At 38.8% G+C, this 20585-nt stretch overlaps 1 protein-coding gene across 1 annotated transcript in view; it reads right to left on the bottom strand.

Moving 5' to 3' along the window:
- Positions 1-20585, bottom strand: part of LOC117438170 (chromodomain-helicase-DNA-binding protein 1-like) — an 83021-nt gene that overhangs the window by 6612 nt on the left and 55824 nt on the right. The window contains 4 exon segments of the mRNA XM_034073630.1: positions 166-316; positions 396-534; positions 1124-1254; positions 1992-2033. Coding sequence (XP_033929521.1) covers positions 166-316; positions 396-534; positions 1124-1254; positions 1992-2033 — 463 coding nt within the window.

The following is a 20585-nucleotide window of genomic DNA, read 5'->3' as shown; positions in this document are numbered from 1 at the left end:
AATTTACCAGGATACAAAGGAGTACAACTGACCTAACTTCTGTGCATTTTCAGTTATCATAAAATAAGCTCTTTCAGTAATTGTTCTTATTAGCATTGTTACCTAAAAAAAAATAAATAAATTAAAAAAAAAAAAAGCCTTGATGAAATTTTGTAGATGACATACCTTCTGTGTCAAACTGAGATCAGGGTCCATTTTTATCATTTCCCAGCTGCCATAGCCATATTCATAGATACCTATTAACAGATTGGAATCATCTTCCTTACACCAATCTATATCAAAATGAGCTGCCTTAGTGTGGCATGGGATGACATATCTAGTAGAAATAAATTAGAAAAATAAATGAGCGATCTTCTCAGCCTTAGCAAGGGAGAGGGGAACATGCCACACAATACCTTTTTCTTTCTTCTGGATCTGAAGGAATGGATTTGTGCAATGGTGCCAACTCTTCTTCATGAGAGATGACTAGCTTTGCATTCACCTGCACTCCTGATATTCGGAATGTTGGGCCTTTAACTTTCCCAAGTCTACCCACTTAAAATAAAGGACCAAATTATTAAAATATTTAGCCACTATGTGTATATTATATACAAGCACAAAAAAAAAAGTTTGATGCTATAGCAGCAGACGTTCAATTATAGTAAAAGACTTCTTCATAATCATAGAATCATAGAATAGCTAGGGTTGGAAAGGACCTTAAGATCATCTAGTTTCACCCTCCCTGCCATGGGCAGGGACACCTCACACTAAACCATATCACCATAATCTCAAGGTCTTCAAGATAATAATAGAAGACTAATTTTAAATTTCACAGTAAAGCAAAAGCATGCTACATTCTACTGCGACGATTCACTTAGGGAAAGTGGGGCAATAAACAAAACTAAAAAAGTTTTTACTACAATAATTTTTTTATATCACCTAGCATGTTAACACTTTGTTAATCTTTTCCGCTAACACTACTGTTCTGATTTAATCAGAGTGCAAGAATTATTATTAAAATAATTAAATTATTATTAAAATCAATAATTAAATATTATTTTAAAATAATTAAATTATTATTTAAAGTGACAGATCTCTTGACACTTTTTATTCCTCTCCTCCACCCCCCCCAAACACACTTTACCTGCTCTTTCTTGTCCAAAGGAATTGTCATTTAAAGCCTTAATGCATCCATTATGTAAAAGTTCTCCCAGACATCTAAGGTCCATCTCAGATTTATCAACTAGCTCAGCATCTCTAGCTATAGCATCTAACCTGTAAGAAAACAAATATGTTTTTACAGCTCTAAAACTTTAGTATTATGAATGACTCCTTCAGATTTTGAAACTAGAGAAGTGAACATGTAATTTATCATTCACCCACACTTGCTACGCTGTGTACAGTTTTGATCCATGCAGTTAAAAGCAGCTATAGAAAAGAATATAGAAACTATAAAAAAAGAGTGTTTCATCACATAGAAGACAATACAACAGGAACTATAAAGGTCCCTAACTATACAGTTTTAAGTTACATTACTACACATTCTTTCAAACAGAAAAGGAACTACATAATAAAATCATATAGGCTATAAATACTATTAAAGAAAATGAAGGTGGGAAATTATTCTCAAAACGCAGAGTAATAGAGAAAGCTTAAAATAAGAACTGACAATGAGAAAAATGCAAAACTAGCAGTTAATCTGTTGAAAGCCTGTGGGTTTATCCATTGTATCAAACAAGAAAACTGAACAATTGTCACTAATGTAGATTGAACAAGACAGTACGTGAAGTATAAGAAAACCCCAAGCAGTCTTACAAAATTTAAAGATTTGGTGAACTGGCTGTCTACATACATACCACATATGAAGAAAGGGGGAAAAAAAAATAAATCATGTTATAGTCGAGGCAAAAGATTAAGCACATCATTTTCTCTTCAGTTTCTTGGTGCACTGTTCTAATTTTAATGAAAACAAGGTTCCAAGTTGCTATACAAACATAATAAAATAAGTTTACCTTTCAAGTGGGCCACCAAATTTTTTGTAACTCTTGATAAATCTAGTAACAGAAAATAATTTTGCAGTTAAAAAATGTATGCTTAACTACACTGGTTTTAAAAATGTATTTGTAAAGTCTTAGTACAAGGCTATGTGGACAATGCAAAGAAAATAAGAACTAGAGAGCAGGACAGCTTAGTATACCAAGATAACCCACATTTAAAGCCAGTTCTATTTGGCTTAATAACTGATGTAAATAAAGCAATAGAAGATAGAATTTATTTCAAAAATTACTAATTAGTTTCAGAAGACAAAATATTCAGCAATGTGATGTGTCTAATAAAAAAAACAAATGTGGATTTACAGTAAATTGAGAGATCAGAGATTATGTTAGGCCTCTCATAATAAAGAGGAGCTAGCTACAACTTTAAGGTGATTTTAAGACTTAAAGAAAACATAACATGAAAGATAAAGGAATGCAAGCACAATACCCCTGACAAAAGCAGCAAACAAAAAGCTGCTTTTTGTTTGACAAACATATGACAAAAAGCATATGTTAGATGAAAAGGAAACAAGGGTCTTTAAGGCTATTTATATAATCAAACATATTTTATAAGCTTTACATTATTTTAGAGAAGCATGAATGCTTGAATTCCAGAAGCAAAGTAGCATTTCACAAACCAAGCTATGTAAAGCAAAATAATTTCTCCTCCTTCTATCACAGAAGCATTTTTAGCACCGAATATTGATGGGACCAGCTGTACGAAATCAATTATGTATTGGTTTTTGATTAGATAAAGTTAATTTTCTTCAGAGCACCATACCTGCTAGTATGTTTTGGATTTTTGACCAAAGCAGTATTGCTAACACAGGGATGTTTTCGTTATTGCTGAGCAGTGCTTACACAGAGTCAAGGCTTTTTTTGCTCCTCACACCATCCCATCAGCAAGTAGGCTGGGGGTACACAAGAAGTTGGGAAGGGACACAGCCAGGACAGCTGACCCCAACTGACCCAAGGGATATTCCACATCACATGATGTCATGCTCAGCAATAGAAAGATGGGGGAAGAAGGAGGGAGAAGGGACGTTTGGTGTTATGGTATCTGTCTTAGAATCATCATAGAATCATAGAATAGTTAGGGTTGGAAAGGACCTTAAGATCATCTGGTTCCAACCCCCCTGTCATGGCAGGGACACCTCACACTAAACCATATTAGAACTAAACCATATGGCCTTGAACACTGCCAGGGATGGAGCATTCACAACCTCTCTGGGCAACTGTTATGCATGATGGAGCCCTGCTTTCTGGGAATTACCTGCCTGCTAAAAGGAAGTAGTGAATGAATTCCTTGTTTTGCTTTGCCTATTAAACTATCTTTATCTCAACCCACGGCTTTTTTTCTCATTTTTACCCTTCTGATTCTCTCCCCAGTCCCTCTGGGGGAGACTGAACGAGCAGCTGTGTAGCGCTTAGCTGCCTACCAAGGTTAAACCACAACAACTTATCAAAATTGATTATTTGTTTCTTTTAGTTTAAAAATCATTATATAACATTAATTCAATTACAATGGCAAGAAAATTAAAAAAAAAAAACCAAAACTCATGGACACAAATGGTTAGAAAGGGTTAGGGAGGTGAAAAACCGAGTTAGAGATGGATACAAATGGTTAAAAAGGGTTAGAGGGGTGCAAAACAGGGGTAGAAATGGCCAAAAATGGCTTGAAGGGGGTTAAAGATAGCTTCAAGTGGCTTAGAAATGGCCAAGGATCGGTTAACAAGGGATAGAGAAGCCCAGGAATGGGTTAGATATGGCCAAAATTGGGCCCAGATTTATTAGAGATGTGCAAAAACATGTTAGAAAAGGAAAACTACGTCCTGAAACGGGTAACAATTGGGCAACAATAGTTTCGAAATAGCCAAAATTGGCTTTAAAATTGTTAGAGAAGAGCAAATTTGGGTTAGAAACGGCCAAAACCGGCTTAACAATGGTGAGAGAAGTGCAAAACCGTGTTAGAAATGGCCAAAAATGGCTTAAAACTGGAAAAAAACTTTGTTAGACAAGGCTAGAAAGAGCTAAAAATGACTTCAAATGCATTAGAAGTGAGTAAAAATAGGTTAGAATTGGTCAAAAATGGCTTAAATTGGGTGGGAAATGGGCAAAAACAGTTTAGAAAAGGAAAAAATGGCTTTATGAGAGACAGAGAGGTGAGAAACCAGGTTAGAGATGGACACAAATGGTTAGAAAGGGTTAGGGAGGTGAAAAACCGAGTTAGAGATGGACACAAATGGTTAAAAAGGGTTAGAGGGGTGCAAAACAGGGGTAGAAATGGCCAAAAATGGCTTGAAGGGGGTTAAAGATAGCTTCAAGTGGCTTAGAAATGGCCAAGGATCGGTTAACAAGGGATAGAGAAGCCCCGGAATGGGTTAGATATGGCCAAAATTGGGCCCAGATTTACTAGAGATGTGCAAAAACGGGTTAGAAAAGGAAAACTACGTCCTGAAACGGGTAACAATTGGGCAACAATAGTTTTGAAATAGCCAAAATTGGCTTTAAAATTGTTAGAGAAGAGCAAATTTGGGTTAGAAACGGCCAAAACCGGCTTAACAATGGTGAGAGAAGTGCAAAACCGTGTTAGAAATGGCCAAAAGTGGCTTAAAACTGGAAAAAAACTTTGTTAGACAAGGCTAGAAATAGTTAAAATGACTTCAAATGAGTTAGAAGTGAGTAAAAATAGGTTAGAATTGGTCAAAAATGGCTTAAATTAGGTGGGAAATGGGCAAAAACAGTTTAGAAAAGGAAAAAAATGGCTTTATGAGAGACAGAGAGGTGAGAAACCGGGTTAGAGATGGACACAAATGGTTAGAAAGGGTTAGGGAGGTGAAAAACCGAGTTAGAGATGGACACAAATGGTTAAAAAGGGTTAGAGGGGTGCAAAACAGGGGTAGAAATGGCCAAAAATGGCTTGAAGGGGGTTAAAGATAGCTTCAAGTGGCTTAGAAATGGCCAAGGATCGGTTAACAAGGGATAGAGAAGCCCCGGAATGGGTTAGATATGGCCAAAATTGGGCCCAGATTTATTAGAGATGTGCAAAAACGGGTTAGAAAAGGAAAACTACGGCTTGAAACGGGTTGCAATTGGGCAACAATAGTTTTGAAATAGCCAAAATTGGCTTTAAAATGGTTAGAGAAGAGCAAATTTGGGTTAGAAACAGCCAAAACCGGCTTAACAATGGTGAGAGAAGTGCAAAACCGTGTTAGAAATGGCCAAAAATGGCTTAAAACTGGAAAAAAACTTTGTTAGACAAGGCTAGAAATAGCTAAAAATGACTTCAAATGCATTAGAAGTGAGTAGAAATAGGTTAGAATTGGTCAAAATTGGCTTAAAATGGGTGGGAAATGGGCAAAAACAGTTTAGAAAAGGAAAAAAAATGGCTTGATGAGGGATAGAGAGGTGAAAAACCGGGTTAGACATGGACACAAATGGTTAAAAAGGGTTAGGGAGGTGAAAAACCGGGTTAGAGATGGACACAAATGGTTAAAAAGGGTTAGAGGGGTGCAAAACAGGGGTAGAAATGGCCAAAAATGGCTTGAAGGGGGTTAAAGATAGCTTCAAGTGGCTTAGAAATGGCCAAGGATCGGTTAACAAGGGATAGAGAAGCCCCGGAATGGGTTAGATATGGCCAAAATTGGGCCCAGATTTATTAGAGATGTGCAAAAACGGGTTAGAAAAGGAAAACTACGTCCTGAAACGGGTAACAATTGGGCAACAATAGTTTCGAAATAGCCAAAATTGGCTTTAAAATGGTTAGAGAAGAGCAAATTTGGGTTAGAAACGGCCAAAACCGGCTTAACAATGGTGAGAGAAGTGCAAAACCGTGTTAGAAATGGCCAAAAATGGCTTAAAACTGGAAAAAAACTTTGTTAGACAAGGCTAGAAAGAGCTAAAAATGACTTCAAATGCATTAGAAGTGAGTAAAAATAGGTTAGAATTGGTCAAAAATGGCTTAAATTGGGTGGGAAATGGGCAAAAACAGTTTAGAAAAGGAAAAAAATGGCTTTATGAGAGACAGAGAGGTGAGAAACCAGGTTAGACATGGACACAAATGGTTAGAAAGGGTTAGGGAGGTGAAAAACCGAGTTAGAGATGGACACAAATGGTTAAAAAGGGTTAGAGGGGTGCAAAACAGGGGTAGAAATGGCCAAAAATGGCTTGAAGGGGGTTAAAGATAGCTTCAAGTGGCTTAGAAATGGCCAAGGATCGGTTAACAAGGGATAGAGAAGCCCCGGAATGGGTTAGATATGGCCAAAATTGGGCCCAGATTTATTAGAGATGTGCAAAAACGGGTTAGAAAAGGAAAACTACGGCTTGAAACGGGTTGCAATTGGGCAACAATAGTTTCGACATAGCCAAAATTGGCTTTAAAATGGTTAGAGAAGAGCAAATTTGGGTTAGAAACGGCCAAAACCGGCTTAACAATGGTGAGAGAAGTGCAAAACCGTGTTAGAAATGGCCAAAAATGGCTTAAAACTGGAAAAAAACTTTGTTAGACAAGGCTAGAAAGAGCTAAAAATGACTTCAAATGCATTAGAAGTGAGTAAAAATAGGTTAGAATTGGTCAAAATTGGCTTAAATTGGGTGGGAAATGGGCAAAAACAGTTTAGAAAAGGAAAAAATGGCTTTATGAGAGACAGAGAGGTGAGAAACCAGGTTAGAGATGGACACAAATGGTTAGAAAGGGTTAGGGAGGTGAAAAACCGAGTTAGAGATGGACACAAATGGTTAAAAAGGGTTAGAGGGGTGCAAAACAGGGGTAGAAATGGCCAAAAATGGCTTGAAGGGGGTTAAAGATAGCTTCAAGTGGCTTAGAAATGGCCAAGGATCGGTTAACAAGGGATAGAGAAGCCCAGGAATGGGTTAGATATGGCCAAAATTGGGCCCAGATTTATTAGAGATGTGCAAAAACGGGTTAGAAAAGGAAAACTACGGCTTGAAACGGGTAACAATTGGGCAACAATAGTTTCGAAATAGCCAAAATTGGCTTTAAAATTGTTAGAGAAGAGCAAATTTGGGTTAGAAACGGCCAAAACCGGCTTAACAATGGTGAGAGAAGTGCAAAACCGTGTTAGAAATGGCCAAAAATGGCTTAAAACTGGAAAAAAACTTTGTTAGACAAGGCTAGAAAGAGCTAAAAATGACTTCAAATGCGTTAGAAGTGAGTAGAAATAGGTTAGAATTGGTCAAAATTGGCTTAAAATGGGTGGGAAATGGGCAAAAACAGTTTAGAAAAGGAAAAAAATGGCTTGATGAGGGATAGAGAGGTGAAAAACCGGGTTAGACATGGACACAAATGGTTAAAAAGGGTTAGGGAGGTGAAAAACCGGGTTAGAGATGGACACAAATGGTTAAAAAGGGTTAGAGGGGTGCAAAACAGGGGTAGAAATGGCCAAAAATGGCTTGAAGGGGGTTAAAGATAGCTTCAAGTGGTTTAGAAATGGCCAAGGATCGGTTAACAAGGGATAGAGAAGCCCAGGAATGGGTTAGATATGGCCAAAATTGGGCCCAGATTTATTAGAGATGTGCAAAAACGGGTTAGAAAAGGAAAACTACGTCCTGAAACGGGTAACAATTGGGCAACAATAGTTTCGAAATAGCCAAAATTGGCTTTAAAATGGTTAGAGAAGAGCAAATTTGGGTTAGAAACGGCCAAAACCGGCTTAACAATGGTGAGAGAAGTGCAAAACCGTGTTAGAAATGGACAAAAATGGCTTAAAACTGGAAAAAAACTTTGTTAGACAAGGCTAGAAAGAGCTAAAAATGACTTCAAATGCGTTAGAAGTGAGTAGAAATAGGTTAGAATTGGTCAAAATTGGCTTAAATTGGGTGGGAAATGGGCAAAAACAGTTTAGAAAAGGAAAAAAAAGGCTTGATGAGGGATAGAGAGGTGAAAAACCAGGTTAGACATGGACACAAATGGTTAAAAAGGGTTAGGGAGGTGAAAAACCGAGTTAGAGATGGACACAAATGGTTAAAAAGGGTTAGAGGGGTGCAAAACAGGGGTAGAAATGGCCAAAAATGGCTTGAAGGGGGTTAAAGATAGCTTCAAGTGGCTTAGAAATGGCCAAGGATCGGTTAACAAGGGATAGAGAAGCCCAGGAATGGGTTAGATATGGCCAAAATTGGGCCCAGATTTATTAGAGATGTGCAAAAACGGGTTAGAAAAGGAAAACTACGTCCTGAAACGGGTAACAATTGGGCAACAATAGTTTCGAAATAGCCAAAATTGGCTTTAAAATGGTTAGAGAAGAGCAAATTTGGGTTAGAAACAGCCAAAACCGGCTTAACAATGGTGAGAGAAGTGCAAAACCGTGTTAGAAATGGCCAAAAATGGCTTAAAACTGGAAAAAAACTTTGTTAGACAAGGCTAGAAAGAGCTAAAAATGACTTCAAATGCGTTAGAAGTGAGTAGAAATAGGTTAGAATTGGTCAAAATTGGCTTAAAATGGGTGGGAAATGGGCAAAAACAGTTTAGAAAAGGAAAAAAAAGGCTTTATGAGAGACAGAGAGGTGAGAAACCAGGTTAGAGATGGACACAAATGGTTAAAAAGGGTTAGGGAGGTGAAAAACCGAGTTAGAGATGGACACAAATGGTTAAAAAGGGTTAGAGGGGTGCAAAACAGGGGTAGAAATGGCCAAAAATGGCTTGAAGGGGGTTAAAGATAGCTTCAAGTGGCTTAGAAATGGCCAAGGATCGGTTAACAAGGGATAGAGAAGCCCCGGAATGGGTTAGATATGGCCAAAATTGGGCCCAGATTTATTAGAGATGTGCAAAAACGGGTTAGAAAAGGAAAACTACGGCTTGAAACGGGTTGCAATTGGGCAACAATAGTTTCGAAATAGCCAAAATTGGCTTTAAAATGGTTAGAGAAGAGCAAATTTGGGTTAGAAACGGCCAAAACCGGCTTAACAATGGTGAGAGAAGTGCAAAACCGTGTTAGAAATGGACAAAAATGGCTTAAAACTGAAAAAAAACTTTGTTAGACAAGGCTAGAAAGAGCTAAAAATGACTTCAAATGCGTTAGAAGTGAGTAGAAATAGGTTAGAATTGGTCAAAATTGGCTTAAATTGGGTGGGAAATGGGCAAAAACAGTTTAGAAAAGGAAAAAAAAGGCTTGATGAGGGATAGAGAGGTGAAAAACCAGGTTAGACATGGACACAAATGGTTAAAAAGGGTTAGGGAGGTGAAAAACCAGGTTAGAGATGGACACAAATGGTTAAAAAGGGTTAGAGGGGTGCAAAACAGGGGTAGAAATGGCCAAAAATGGCTTGAAGGGGGTTAAAGATAGCTTCAAGTGGCTTAGAAATGGCCAAGGATCGGTTAACAAGGGATAGAGAAGCCCAGGAATGGGTTAGATATGGCCAAAATTGAGACCAGATTTATTAGAGATGTGCAAAAACGGGTTAGAAAAGGAAAATCTACGTCCTGAAACGGGTAACAATTGGGCAACAATAGTTTCGAAATAGCCAAAATTGGCTTTAAAATGGTTAGAGAAGAGCAAATTTGGGTTAGAAACGGCCAAAACCGGCTTAACAATGGTGAGAGAAGTGCAAAACCGTGTTAGAAATGGCCAAAAAATGGCTTAAAACTGGAAAAAAACTTTGTTAGACAAGGCTAGAAAGAGCTAAAAATGACTTCAAATGCGTTAGAAGTGAGTAGAAATAGGTTAGAATTGGTCAAAATTGGCTTAAAATGGGTGGGAAATGGGCAAAAAACAGTTTAGAAAAGGAAAAAAAATGGCTTGATGAGGGATAGAGAGGTGAAAAACCGGGTTAGACATGGACACAAATGGTTAAAAAGGGTTAGGGAGGTGAAAAAACCGGGTTAGAGATGGACACAAATGGTTAAAAAGGGTTAGAGGGGTGCAAAACAGGGGTAGAAATGGCCAAAAATGGCTTGAAGGGGGTTAAAGATAGCTTCAAGTGGTTTAGAAATGGCCAAGGATCGGTTAACAAGGGATAGAGAAGCCCAGGAATGGGTTAGATATGGCCAAAATTGGGCCCAGATTTATTAGAGATGTGCAAAAACGGGTTAGAAAAGGAAAACTACGTCCTGAAACGGGTAACAATTGGGCAACAATAGTTTCGAAATAGCCAAAATTGGCTTTAAAATGGTTAGAGAAGAGCAAATTTGGGTTAGAAACGGCCAAAACCGGCTTAACAATGGTGAGAGAAGTGCAAAACCGTGTTAGAAATGGCCAAAAATGGCTTAAAACTGGAAAAAAACTTTGTTAGACAAGGCTAGAAAGAGCTAAAAATGACTTCAAATGCGTTAGAAGTGAGTAGAAATAGGTTAGAATTGGTCAAAATTGGCTTAAATTGGGTGGGAAATGGGCAAAAACAGTTTAGAAAAGTAAAAAATGGCTTTATGAGAGACAGAGAGGTGAAAAACCAGGTTAGACATGGACACAAATGGTTAAAAAGGGTTAGGGAGGTGAAAAACCGGGTTAGAGATGGACACAAATGGTTAAAAAGGGTTAGAGGGGTGCAAAACAGGGGTAGAAATGGCCAAAAATGGCTTGAAGGGGTTTAAAGATAGCTTCAAGTGGCTTAGAAATGGCCAAGGATCGGTTAACAAGGGATAGAGAAGCCCCGGAATGGGTTAGATATGGCCAAAATTGAGACCAGATTTATTAGAGATGTGCAAAAACGGGTTAGAAAAGGAAATCTACGTCCTGAAACGGGTAACAATTGGGCAACAATAGTTTCGACATAGCCAAAATTGGCTTTAATATGGTTAGAGAAGAGCAAATTTGGGTTAGAAACGGCCAAAACCGGCTTAACAATGGTGAGAGAAGTGCAAAACCGTGTTAGAAATGGCCAAAAATGGCTTAAAACTGGAAAAAAACTTTGTTAGACAAGGCTAGAAAGAGCTAAACATGACTTCAAATGCGTTAGAAGTGAGTAGAAATAGGTTAGAATTGGTCAAAATTGGCTTAAAATGGGTGGGAAATGGGCAAAAACAGTTTAGAAAAGGGAAAAAAATGGCTTGATGAGGGATAGAGAGGTGAAAAACCGGGTTAGACATGGACACAAATGGTTAAAAAGGGTTAGGGAGGTGAAAAACCGGGTTAGAGATGGACACAAATGGTTAAAAAGGGTTAGAGGGGTGCAAAACAGGGGTAGAAATGGCCAAAAATGGCTTGAAGGGGGTTAAAGATAGCTTCAAGTGGTTTAGAAATGGCCAAGGATCGGTTAACAAGGGATAGAGAAGCCCAGGAATGGGTTAGATATGGCCAAAATTGGGCCCAGATTTATTAGAGATGTGCAAAAACGGGTTAGAAAAGGAAAACTACGTCTTGAAACGGGTAACAATTGGGCAACAATAGTTTCGAAATAGCCAAAATTGGCTTTAAAATGGTTAGAGAAGAGCAAATTTGGGTTAGAAACGGCCAAAACCGGCTTAACAATGGTGAGAGAAGTGCAAAACCGTGTTAGAAATGGCCAAAAATGGCTTAAAACTGGAAAAAAACTTTGTTAGACAAGGCTAGAAAGAGCTAAAAATGACTTCAAATGCGTTAGAAGTGAGTAGAAATAGGTTAGAATTGGTCAAAATTGGCTTAAAATGGGTGGGAAATGGGCAAAAACAGTTTAGAAAAGGAAAAAAATGGCTTGATGAGGGATAGAGAGGTGAAAAACCGGGTTAGACATGGACACAAATGGTTAAAAAGGGTTAGGGAGGTGAAAAACCGGGTTAGAGATGGACACAAATGGTTAAAAAGGGTTAGAGGGGTGCAAAACAGGGGTAGAAATGGCCAAAAATGGCTTGAAGGGGGTTAAAGATAGCTTCAAGTGGCTTAGAAATGGCCAAGGATCGGTTAACAAGGGATAGAGAAGCCCCGGAATGGGTTAGATATGGCCAAAATTGGGCCCAGATTTATTAGAGATGTGCAAAAACGGGTTAGAAAAGGAAATCTACGTCCTGAAACGGGTAACAATTGGGCAACAATAGTTTCGAAATAGCCAAAATTGGCTTTAAAATGGTTAGAGAAGAGCAAATTTGGGTTAGAAACGGCCAAAACCGGCTTAACAATGGTGAGAGAAGTGCAAAACCGTGTTAGAAATGGCCAAAAATGGCTTAAAACTGGAAAAAAACTTTGTTAGACAAGGCTAGAAAGAGCTAAAAATGACTTCAAATGCGTTAGAAGTGAGTAGAAATAGGTTAGAATTGGTCAAAATTGGCTTAAAATGGGTGGGAAATGGGCAAAAACAGTTTAGAAAAGGAAAAAAAATGGCTTGATGAGGGATAGAGAGGTGAAAAACCGGGTTAGACATGGACACAAATGGTTAAAAAGGGTTAGGGAGGTGAAAAACCGGGTTAGAGATGGACACAAATGGTTAAAAAGGGTTAGAGGGGTGCAAAACAGGGGTAGAAATGGCCAAAAATGGCTTGAAGGGGGTTAAAGATAGCTTCAAGTGGCTTAGAAATGGCCAAGGATCGGTTAACAAGGGATAGAGAAGCCCAGGAATGGGTTAGATATGGCCAAAATTGGGCCCAGATTTATTAGAGATGTGCAAAAACGGGTTAGAAAAGGAAAACTACGTCCTGAAACGGGTAACAATTGGGCAACAATAGTTTCGAAATAGCCAAAATTGGCTTTAAAATTGTTAGAGAAGAGCAAATTTGGGTTAGAAACGGCCAAAACCGGCTTAACAATGGTGAGAGAAGTGCAAAACCGTGTTAGAAATGGACAAAAAAGGCTTAAAACTGGAAAAAAACTTTGTTAGACAAGGCTAGAAAGAGCTAAAAATGACTTCAAATGCGTTAGAAGTGAGTAGAAATAGGTTAGAATTGGTCAAAATTGGCTTAAATTGGGTGGGAAATGGGCAAAAACAGTTTAGAAAAGGAAAAAAATGGCTTGATGAGGGATAGAGAGGTGAAAAACCAGGTTAGACATGGACACAAATGGTTAAAAAGGGTTAGGGATGTGAAAATCCGAGTTAGAGATGGACACAAATGGTTAAAAAGGGTTAGAGGGGTGCAAAACAGGGGTAGAAATGGCCAAAAATGGCTTGAAGGGGGTTAAAGATAGCTTCAAGTGGCTTAGAAATGGCCAAGGATCGGTTAACAAGGGATAGAGAAGCCCCGGAATGGGTTAGATATGGCCAAAATTGAGACCAGATTTATTAGAGATGTGCAAAAACGGGTTAGAAAAGGAAATCTACGTCCTGAAACGGGTAACAATTGGGCAACAATAGTTTCGAAATAGCCAAAATTGGCTTTAAAATGGTTAGAGAAGAGCAAATTTGGGTTAGAAACAGCCAAAACCGGCTTAACAATGGTGAGAGAAGTGCAAAACCGTGTTAGAAATGGCCAAAAATGGCTTAAAACTGGAAAAAAACTTTGTTAGACAAGGCTAGAAAGAGCTAAAAATGACTTCAAATGCGTTAGAAGTGAGTAGAAATAGGTTAGAATTGGTCAAAATTGGCTTAAAATGGGTGGGAAATGGGCAAAAACAGTTTAGAAAAGGAAAAAAATGGCTTGATGAGGGATAGAGAGGTGAAAAACCAGGTTAGACATGGACACAAATGGTTAAAAAGGGTTAGGGATGTGAAAATCCGAGTTAGAGATGGACACAAATGGTTAAAAAGGGTTAGAGGGGTGCAAAACAGGGGTAGAAATGGCCAAAAATGGCTTGAAGGGGTTTAAAGATAGCTTCAAGTGGCTTAGAAATGGCTAAGGATCGGTTAACAAGGGATAGAGAAGCCCCGGAATGGGTTAGATATGGCCAAAATTGAGACCAGATTTATTAGAGATGTGCAAAAACGGGTTAGAAAAGGAAATCTACGTCCTGAAACGGGTAACAATTGGGCAACAATAGTTTCGAAATAGCCAAAATTGGCTTTAAAATGGTTAGAGAAGAGCAAATTTGGGTTAGAAACAGCCAAAACCGGCTTAACAATGGTGAGAGAAGTGCAAAACCGTGTTAGAAATGGCCAAAAATGGCTTAAAACTGGAAAAAAACTTTGTTAGACAAGGCTAGAAATAGCTAAAAATGACTTCAAATGCGTTAGAAGTGAGTAGAAATAGGTTAGAATTGGTCAAAATTGGCTTAAATTGGGTGGGAAATGGGCAAAAACAGTTTAGAAAAGGAAAAAAATGGCTTGATGAGGGATAGAGAGGTGAGAAACCGGGTTAGACATGGACACAAATGGTTAAAAAGGGTTAGGGAGGTGAAAAACCGGGTTAGAGATGGACACAAATGGTTAAAAAGGGTTAGAGGAGTGCAAAACAGGGGTAGAAATGGCCAAAAATGGCTTGAAGGGGGTTAAAGATAGCTTCAAGTGGCTTAGAAATGGCCAAGGATCGGTTAACAAGGGATAGAGAAGCCCCGGAATGGGTTAGATATGGCCAAAATTGGGCCCAGATTTATTAGAGATGTGCAAAAACGGGTTAGAAAAGGAAAACTACGGCTTGAAACGGGTAACAATTGGGCAACAATAGTTTCGAAATAGCCAAAATTGGCTTTAAAATGGTTAGAGAAGAGCAAATTTGGGTTAGAAACAGCCAAAACCGGCTTAACAATGGTGAGAGAAGTGCAAAACCGTGTTAGAAATGGCCAAAAATGGCTTAAAACTGGAAAAAAACTTTGTTAGACAAGGCTAGAAAGAGCTAAAAATGACTTCAAATGCGTTAGAAGTGAGTAGAAATAGGTTAGAATTGGTCAAAATTGGCTTAAAATGGGTGGGAAATGGGCAAAAACAGTTTAGAAAAGGAAAAAAAATGGCTTGATGAGGGATAGAGAGGTGAAAAACCGGGTTAGACATGGACACAAATGGTTAAAAAGGGTTAGGGAGGTGAAAAACCGGGTTAGAGATGGACACAAATGGTTAAAAAGGGTTAGAGGGGTGCAAAACAGGGGTAGAAATGGCCAAAAATGGCTTGAAGGGGGTTAAAGATAGCTTCAAGTGGCTTAGAAATGGCCAAGGATCGGTTAACAAGGGATAGAGAAGCCCCGGAATGGGTTAGATATGGCCAAAATTGGGCCCAGATTTATTAGAGATGTGCAAAAACGGGTTAGAAAAGGAAAACTACGGCTTGAAACGGATTGCAATTGGGCAACAATAGTTTCGACATAGCCAAAATTGGCTTTAAAATGGTTAGAGAAGAGCAAATTTGGGTTAGAAACGGCCAAAACCGGCTTAACAATGGTGAGAGAAGTGCAAAACCGTGTTAGAAATGGCCAAAAATGGCTTAAAACTGGAAAAAAAACTTTGTTAGACAAGGCTAGAAAGAGCTAAAAATGACTTCAAATGCGTTAGAAGTGAGTAGAAATAGGTTAGAATTGGTCAAAATTGGCTTAAAATGGGTGGGAAATGGGCAAAAACAGTTTAGAAAAGGAAAAAAAAGGCTTGATGAGGGATAGAGAGGTGAAAAACCAGGTTAGACATGGACACAAATGGTTAAAAAGGGTTAGGGAGGTGAAAAACCGGGTTAGAGATGGACACAAATGGTTAAAAAGGGTTAGAGGGGTGCAAAACAGGGGTAGAAATGGCCAAAAATGGCTTGAAGGGGGTTAAAGATAGCTTCAAGTGGCTTAGAAATGGCCAAGGATCGGTTAACAAGGGATAGAGAAGCCCCGGAATGGGTTAGATATGGCCAAAATTGGGCCCAGATTTATTAGAGATGTGCAAAAACGGGTTAGAAAAGGAAAACTACGTCCTGAAACGGGTAACAATTGGGCAACAATAGTTTCGAAATAGCCAAAATTGGCTTTAAAATTGTTAGAGAAGAGCAAATTTGGGTTAGAAACGGCCAAAACCGGCTTAACAATGGTGAGAGAAGTGCAAAACCGTGTTAGAAATGGACAAAAATGATTTAAAACTGGAAAAAAACTTTGTTAGACAAGGCTAGAAAGAGCTAAAAATGACTTCAAATGCGTTAGAAGTGAGTAGAAATAGGTTAGAATTGGTCAAAATTGGCTTAAATTGGGTGGGAAACGGGCAAAAACAGTTTAGAAAAGGAAAAAAATGGCTTGATGAGGGATAGAGAGGTGAAAAACCAGGTTAGACATGGACACAAATGGTTAAAAAGGGTTAGGGATGTGAAAATCCGAGTTAGAGATGGACACAAATGGTTAAAAAGGGTTAGAGGGGTGCAAAACAGGGGTAGAAATGGCCAAAAATGGCTTGAAGGGGGTTAAAGATAGCTTCAAGTGGCTTAGAAATGGCCAAGGATCGGTTAACAAGGGATAGAGAAGCCCAGGAATGGGTTAGATATGGCCAAAATTGGGCCCAGATTTATTAGAGATGTGCAAAAACGGGTTAGAAAAGGAAAATCTACGTCCTGAAACGGGTAACAATTGGGCAACAATAGTTTCGAAATAGCCAAAATTGGCTTTAAAATGGTTAGAGAAGAGCAAATTTGGGTTAGAAACAGCCAAAACCGGCTTAACAATGGTGAGAGAAGTGCAAAACCGTGTTAGAAATGGCCAAAAATGGCTTAAAACTGGAAAAAAAACTTTGTTAGACAAGGCTAGAAATAGCTAAAAATGACTTCAAATGCGTTAGAAGTGAGTAGAAATAGGTTAGAATTGGTCAAAATTGGCTTAAAATGGGTGGGAAATGGGCAAAAACAGTTTAGAAAAGGAAAAAAAATGGCTTGATGAGGGATAGAGAGGTGAAAAACCGGGTTAGACATGGACACAAATGGTTAAAAAGGGTTAGGGAGGTGAAAAACCGGGTTAGAGATGGACACAAATGGTTAAAAAGGGTTAGAGGGGTGCAAAACAGGGGTAGAAATGGCCAAAAATGGCTTGAAGGGGGTTAAAGATAGCTTCAAGTGGCTTAGAAATGGCCAAGGATCGGTTAACAAGGGATAGAGAAGCCCAGGAATGGGTTAGATATGGCCAAAATTGGGCCCAGATTTATTAGAGATGTGCAAAAAACGGGTTAGAAAAGGAAAACTACGTCCTGAAACGGGTAACAATTGGGCAACAATAGTTTCGACATAGCCAAAATTGGCTTTAAAATGGTTAGAGAAGAGCAAATTTGGGTTAGAAACGGCCAAAACCGGCTTAACAATGGTGAGAGAAGTGCAAAACCGTGTTAGAAATGGCCAAAAATGGCTTAAAACTGGAAAAAAACTTTGTTAGACAAGGCTAGAAAGAGCTAAAAATGACTTCAAATGCGTTAGAAGTGAGTAGAAATAGGTTAGAATTGGTCAAAATTGGCTTAAAATGGGTGGGAAATGGGCAAAAACAGTTTAGAAAAGGAAAAAAATGGCTTGATGAGGGATAGAGAGGTGAAAAACTGGGTTAGACATGGACACAAATGGTTAAAAAGGGTTAGGGAGGTGAAAAACCGGGTTAGAGATGGACACAAATGGTTAAAAAGGGTTAGAGGGGTGCAAAACAGGGGTAGAAATGGCCAAAAATGGCTTGAAGGGGGTTAAAGATAGCTTCAAGTGGCTTAGAAATGGCCAAGGATCGGTTAACAAGGGATAGAGAAGCCCCGGAATGGGTTAGATATGGCCAAAATTGAGACCAGATTTATTAGAGATGTGCAAAAACGGGTTAGAAAAGGAAAACTACGGCTTGAAACGGGTTGCAATTGGGCAACAATAGTTTCGAAATAGCCAAAATTGGCTTTAAAATGGTTAGAGAAGAGCAAATTTGGGTTAGAAACGGCCAAAACCGGCTTAACAATGGTGAGAGAAGTGCAAAACCGTGTTAGAAATGGCCAAAAATGGCTTAAAACTGGAAAAAAACTTTGTTAGACAAGGCTAGAAATAGCTAAAAATGACTTCAAATGCGTTAGAAGTGAGTAGAAATAGGTTAGAATTGGTCAAAATTGGCTTAAAATGGGTGGGAAATGGGCAAAAACAGTTTAGAAAAGGAAAAAAAATGGCTTGATGAGGGATAGAGAGGTGAAAAACCAGGTTAGACATGGACACAAATGGTTAAAAAGGGTTAGGGAGGTGAAAAACCGGGTTAGAGATGGACACAAATGGTTAAAAAGGGTTAGAGGGGTGCAAAACAGGGGTAGAAATGGCCAAAAATGGCTTGAAGGGGGTTAAAGATAGCTTCAAGTGGCTTAGAAATGGCCAAGGATCGGTTAACAAGGGATAGAGAAGCCCCGGAATGGGTTAGATATGGCCAAAATTGGGCCCAGATTTATTAGAGATGTGCAAAAACGGGTTAGAAAAGGAAAACTACGGCTTGAAACGGGTAACAATTGGGCAACAATAGTTTCGAAATAGCCAAAATTGGCTTTAAAATTGTTAGAGAAGAGCAAATTTGGGTTAGAAACGGCCAAAACCGGCTTAACAATGGTGAGAGAAGTGCAAAACCGTGTTAGAAATGGACAAAAATGGTTAAAACTGGAAAAAAACTTTGTTAGACAAGGCTAGAAAGAGCTAAAAATGACTTCAAATGCGTTAGAAGTGAGTAGAAATAGGTTAGAATTGGTCAAAATTGGCTTAAATTGGGTGGGAAATGGGCAAAAACAGTTTAGAAAAGGAAAAAAATGGCTTGATGAGGGATAGAGAGGTGAAAAACCAGGTTAGACATGGACACAAATGGTTAAAAAGGGTTAGGGATGTGAAAATCCGAGTTAGAGATGGACACAAATGGTTAAAAAGGGTTAGAGGGGTGCAAAACAGGGGTAGAAATGGCCAAAAATGGCTTGAAGGGGGTTAAAGATAGCTTCAAGTGGCTTAGAAATGGCCAAGGATCGGTTAACAAGGGATAGAGAAGCCCCGGAATGGGTTAGATATGGCCAAAATTGGGCCCAGATTTATTAGAGATGTGCAAAAACGGGTTAGAAAAGGAAATCTACGTCCTGAAACGGGTAACAATTGGGCAACAATAGTTTCGAAATAGCCAAAATTGGCTTTAAAATGGTTAGAGAAGAGCAAATTTGGGTTAGAAACAGCCAAAACCGGCTTAACAATGGTGAGAGAAGTGCAAAACCGTGCTAGAAATGGCCAAAAAAGGCTTAAAACTGGAAAAAAAACTTTGTTAGACAAGGCTAGAAATAGCTAAAAATGACTTCAAATGCGTTAGAAGTGAGTAGAAATAGGTTAGAATTGGTCAAAATTGGCTTAAAATGGGTGGGAAATGGGCAAAAAACAGTTTAGAAAAGGAAAAAAAATGGCTTGATGAGGGATAGAGAGGTGAAAAACCGGGTTAGACATGGACACAAATGGTTAAAAAGGGTTAGGGAGGTGAAAAACCGGGTTAGAGATGGACACAAATGGTTAAAAAGGGTTAGAGGGGTGCAAAACAGGGGTAGAAATGGCCAAAAATGGCTTGAAGGGGGTTAAAGATAGCTTCAAGTGGCTTAGAAATGGCCAAGGATCGGTTAACAAGGGATAGAGAAGCCCCGGAATGGGTTAGATATGGCCAAAATTGGGCCCAGATTTATTAGAGATGTGCAAAAACGGGTTAGAAAAGGAAAACTACGTCCTGAAACGGGTAACAATTGGGCAACAATAGTTTCGACATAGCCAAAATTGGCTTTAAAATGGTTAGAGAAGAGCAAATTTGGGTTAGAAACGGCCAAAACCGGCTTAACAATGGTGAGAGAAGTGCAAAACCGTGTTAGAAATGGCCAAAAATGGCTTAAAACTGGAAAAAAACTTTGTTAGACAAGGCTAGAAAGAGCTAAAAATGACTTCAAATGCGTTAGAAGTGAGTAGAAATAGGTTAGAATTGGTCAAAATTGGCTTAAAATGGGTGGGAAATGGGCAAAAACAGTTTAGAAAAGGAAAAAAATGGCTTGATGAGGGATAGAGAGGTGAAAAACCGGGTTAGACATGGACACAAATGGTTAAAAAGGGTTAGGGAGGTGAAAAACCGGGTTAGAGATGGACACAAATGGTTAAAAAGGGTTAGAGGGGTGCAAAACAGGGGTAGAAATGGCCAAAAATGGCTTGAAGGGGGTTAAAGATAGCTTCAAGTGGCTTAGAAATGGCCAAGGATCGGTTAACAAGGGATAGAGAAGCCCCGGAATGGGTTAGATATGGCCAAAATTGAGACCAGATTTATTAGAGATGTGCAAAAACGGGTTAGAAAAGGAAAACTACGGCTTGAAACGGGTTGCAATTGGGCAACAATAGTTTCGACATAGCCAAAATTGGCTTTAAAATGGTTAGAGAAGAGCAAATTTGGGTTAGAAACGGCCAAAACCGGCTTAACAATGGTGAGAGAAGTGCAAAACCGTGTTAGAAATGGCCAAAAATGGCTTAAAACTGGAAAAAAACTTTGTTAGACAAGGCTAGAAATAGCTAAAAATGACTTCAAATGCGTTAGAAGTGAGTAGAAATAGGTTAGAATTGGTCAAAATTGGCTTAAAATGGGTGGGAAATGGGCAAAAACAGTTTAGAAAAGGAAAAAAATGGCTTGATGAGGGATAGAGAGGTGAAAAACCAGGTTAGACATGGACACAAATGGTTAAAAAGGGTTAGGGAGGTGAAAAACCGGGTTAGAGATGGACACAAATGGTTAAAAAGGGTTAGAGGGGTGCAAAACAGGGGTAGAAATGGCCAAAAATGGCTTGAAGGGGGTTAAAGATAGCTTCAAGTGGCTTAGAAATGGCCAAGGATCGGTTAACAAG

This window comes from Melopsittacus undulatus (genome assembly GCF_012275295.1).
Source record: "Melopsittacus undulatus isolate bMelUnd1 chromosome W unlocalized genomic scaffold, bMelUnd1.mat.Z SUPER_W_unloc_1, whole genome shotgun sequence".
NCBI lineage: Eukaryota > Metazoa > Chordata > Aves > Psittaciformes > Psittaculidae > Melopsittacus > Melopsittacus undulatus.
Note: the sequence above shows the minus strand (reverse complement) of the source record. Positions and strands in the feature narration are given on the sequence as shown.